We start from the raw sequence: 3,707 nt of genomic DNA on the forward strand, positions 1-3,707 counted from the left end.
ATATATATATATATATATATATATATATATATATATATATATATATATATATATATATATATATATATATATATATATATTACAATATAGTAGATATAATTGTTGGAAATGTATATAGTAATGGAGATTAATGTTTAATATGAATTGCCATGAAATTAAAGTTTAAATAATATTTGGAATTATGGACTTATAAATATTTTTTTAGTTTGATAGAATGTTAATAGGAAATACAAATCCTCTGAAAGGTTGGACGAAAGAGTAATTAGTTCCGAGACCGAAACGTTAACATCCTAAAGGTTAATTTATATACAGCTTGACTCTAAAAGGTTGAAATTAACTCTTCGGATAATTATGTTGCTTAACCATTCGAAGGTTATCTCTTCGGATGGAATTATCGATTCGGAAAGTCATTAACGATTTGGAAGGCTACCATTTGAAATACAGTTGGTTACGTTGCTTAACGATTCGCTGCATCACTCTTCACAATGATGTGGAATGATGAGTGATTTACGAAACTTAGGAAAGTGGTTATACACATGAAGATATCAAATGATCCGATATCAAATGTGTTCCATACCAGCAATTATTTTCGAACAATCTCTCTCTTCTTTCGATCATTTCTTATTTTATCTTTTTTTTTTTTTCAAAATACCTACCGAGATTTATTTGACATGATTATTTTTTGTCTTCTTCTGTCAACAAACATGGTTTACCATTGTTCTGGGTGAATTAGAGTTTTTTTTTTTTCACAAAAAAAGAAATATATAAATATAGTGGTCAACCCACTTTGTATCAAAAAAGATTAAAATATGTATTTAACGTCATTTAAATGGACAGAAAATGATCATATCACAATAATACTAAGACCAATAGCTCATTAAAAAAAATAAAATAAAAAAAGTAGAGGGACACCTAGAACAAAAAATGAAATTAACTCTTTTTAGAATATCAAATATTTTATATGTGAAATCAAAAAATTTGTATTACGTTCCAATAAAATATGTTGGGTTAATTAGCTCATGAGCTTAGTCTTACTTAACCGTTATTATATTTCTTTTTTTTCGACGTGAAGCAACTTCGGGCATAGCCAGCTCCCATGCATCGTGTGACCTTTTAGAAGGTGTTGTTGTACTACTTTAATTTAATGAGGATTAAATTTCATTTACTTATTTCCTCATTATCGATTATTTCATGTTATCCATCATTATTAAAAATATTTTTGTTTTTGGTTATTTAGTTGAGGTGCATGGAATTTGCTGTAAGATTAGAGAAGAGAGTGAATGGGGATATTTCATTGCAATAATATTAGTGCATTTTGTAGTGAAAATAAAATCAAACTAGTGTAATTCGCAGACATTCGTAATTAATTTAAATATATAATCATATTTTAATTAAATAAATAATATTTGACCTTTCTAAACATTTATAATATTTAATTTTCTTATTGTAAAATTAATTGAAATCTTCAATTATGTTTTTAACTTTTTATTAGTTTAGATTTCATGGAAGTTTTTAAACCCACTTTTTAAATTATAATAACTGCAATAATACGAAAATGATAAAATATCATTTTTACTATAGAAAAATAAAATAAATGTTCGCTACTTTTTAAATTTTGATTTTATTGCATAAGAAAGTGAAACATGAGCTTTACTATCAACTGTCAAAAAAGTGACATACAGTCTTTCATGATAGGGGTGATGAGAAAACCACCACTATTTCAAAATATGATCTTGACTTCAACTCAATAAAAATGAGTTTTAGAAACTCTATAATGTTTCACATTAAATATAATATATTACTGTATTATTCGATCTTCTAGAGTTTTTCCCCGTCACTGCTTATGCTTGTTGCTTCCACTTCGAGCCTTAATGGCGTTCAGCTTGGCTGCACATACAAAAAAACATCAAAATTATTTCCTAAAAAGAAAACTAATTTAATATATAAATGAGAACACATCATAGATTATGTTTTTTTTTTTTTTGGCATGGTTAGACTAATATGGATATACCAGTGGAGATTTATTATGAATTCAGTTTAGGTTACACCTAACACATTCTGACACTTTTTACTACTTAGAGTAACTTCGAGTAGATTTGATTCGTTTTATTTGACTTAACTAATCTAATTTGTCCTTGACCACACCCCAGCAAATTTTTAACTCTTTTCGAAGTTAGAGACAAATTGGATTATTTTTCCAAAGCCACTCAATTAAGCCTGTATAGATTCAGGCTAAGTCATCCTAGTAGAGTAATCCACTCAACTAGCTAGACTAATCCAAATTTGCTTGATGGCACATATATAATTTATCAATTAAACTAATCCAATTCATAGTTAACCACATGTCAGGACCTCTAAAGTTCTATATATTTGTCTAAATATAAATTACTAAATTCAACTAAATGATTAAATCACTAATACTAAGGGTTTATATATATATATATATATATATATATATATATATATATATATATATATATATATACATGGGGATCAGGGATCAGAGTTGGAATCGAGGCGAAGAATGCTCTCCCCGTCCCCTCCCTGGTCCCCATCCCCGAGGTACTTTTTTTTTGACGGGTTCGATTCAAATTCAATCAAAGTCACAAAGACGTATAAAATTTGATTGTTTTTAGTTAAATATAATACCGGGTCATATATATATATATACCTTTAAAATCCTTGACGGCACAATCGATGTCACAACCCTTCTCGCATCTGATGATGTCTTTTGTGTCTTTTGCCTTGCTTATGCAAGCGGGAAAGCAAGAATCGAAACATTTCCTGTAAACCGGAGAAACAGAGGCGTCAGTGTGGACGACGAGGACAAACATGGACACCAGAAACACTGCAACGAACTTCTGGGCAACTGCCATTGTTACGTTTTATTCTGGTGTTTTATTGTGTGTATTGCAGTGTTTCGTTGAGATGACTATGGATGGGGTTGGGAATGGTATTTATAGTTAAAGGCCATTTTCGTAGGTTGTGGTGTTGCGTTGTTTAAGGATGATTTAATATAATTGAGCCACCCAAACTAACGTTTTCATCGGATTATATATATTTATCACAAATTGGTTAAATGTGGATCTGATCTGGTCTCCCTTAATTCATTGCATTCCTAAATTAAATTAATTCAGGGCTGGGTTGTTTTAAGCACAAAACACCTTGTGCTCAGATTCAGATACAATGTGATAGGGTCAGTTGTATTTAAAAAAAATGTTTACTTACTGTCACTGTTGCAAAAATCCCCGCCTAGACGCTAGGCGCTCCTGAACCGAGGCGAATTGCTCCATAGGCGTCCGCCTAGCGCCTAACTCGGCCGACTGGGCCGAGTTGGTGGCCGACTAGGCTGAATTTGGCCGAGCTAACTCGCCCAACTCGGCAAAGTTAGCCGAGTTAACTCGAGCAAGTCGGTCTTGTTAATTTTATTATGACATATATATATATATTTAAATTTTATTTATTTATATAAGTAAGAGAAGTAAGAAATATATATATAATATACTATATGACATACACCACACACATGAATTAATTTTTTGATTTTATAGGTCGCCGCCTAGAACCACCTAAGTACCGCCTAGGCGCCGCCTAGACCGCTTAGGCGCTAATCTACCGCCCAACTAGCGCCTAGCGCCTAATGCAACCATGCTTACTGTTTCGATCAGATTTATCACAAATCTTGATGAGCTTTTTTTTCTCTTGTG

The 3,707-nt window shown here is 31.2% G+C and overlaps 1 protein-coding gene across 1 annotated transcript; it reads right to left on the reverse strand.

Moving 5' to 3' along the window:
• Positions 1 to 1,602: 1,602 nt before the first annotated feature.
• LOC116003473 (major pollen allergen Ole e 6-like) lies at positions 1,603 to 2,910 on the reverse strand. Its single transcript, XM_031243363.1, has 2 exons — positions 2,672 to 2,910; positions 1,603 to 1,887 (listed from the first exon to the last, which is right to left on the reverse strand). Exons 1-2 carry the CDS (start codon positions 2,874 to 2,876, stop codon positions 1,835 to 1,837), a joined length of 258 nt encoding a protein of 85 aa, XP_031099223.1. The 5' UTR covers positions 2,877 to 2,910; the 3' UTR covers positions 1,603 to 1,834.
• Between the last annotated feature and the right edge of the window lie 797 nt (positions 2,911 to 3,707).

Source organism: Ipomoea triloba, chromosome 14 (genome assembly GCF_003576645.1).
Source record: "Ipomoea triloba cultivar NCNSP0323 chromosome 14, ASM357664v1".
In the NCBI taxonomy this organism is placed as follows: Eukaryota; Viridiplantae; Streptophyta; class Magnoliopsida; order Solanales; family Convolvulaceae; genus Ipomoea; species Ipomoea triloba.

Excerpts from the sequence above, each read along its gene's own strand:
- LOC116003473 (XM_031243363.1), bottom strand. The coding sequence starts at position 2,876 with ATGGCAGTTGCCCAGAAGTTCGTTGCAGTGTTTCTGGTGTCCATGTTT. Across the intron at positions 1,888-2,671 it reads TGCCGTCAAGGATTTTAAAG|CCAAGCTGAACGCCATTAAG; the intron begins GTATATATATAT and ends TTGTATGTGCAG.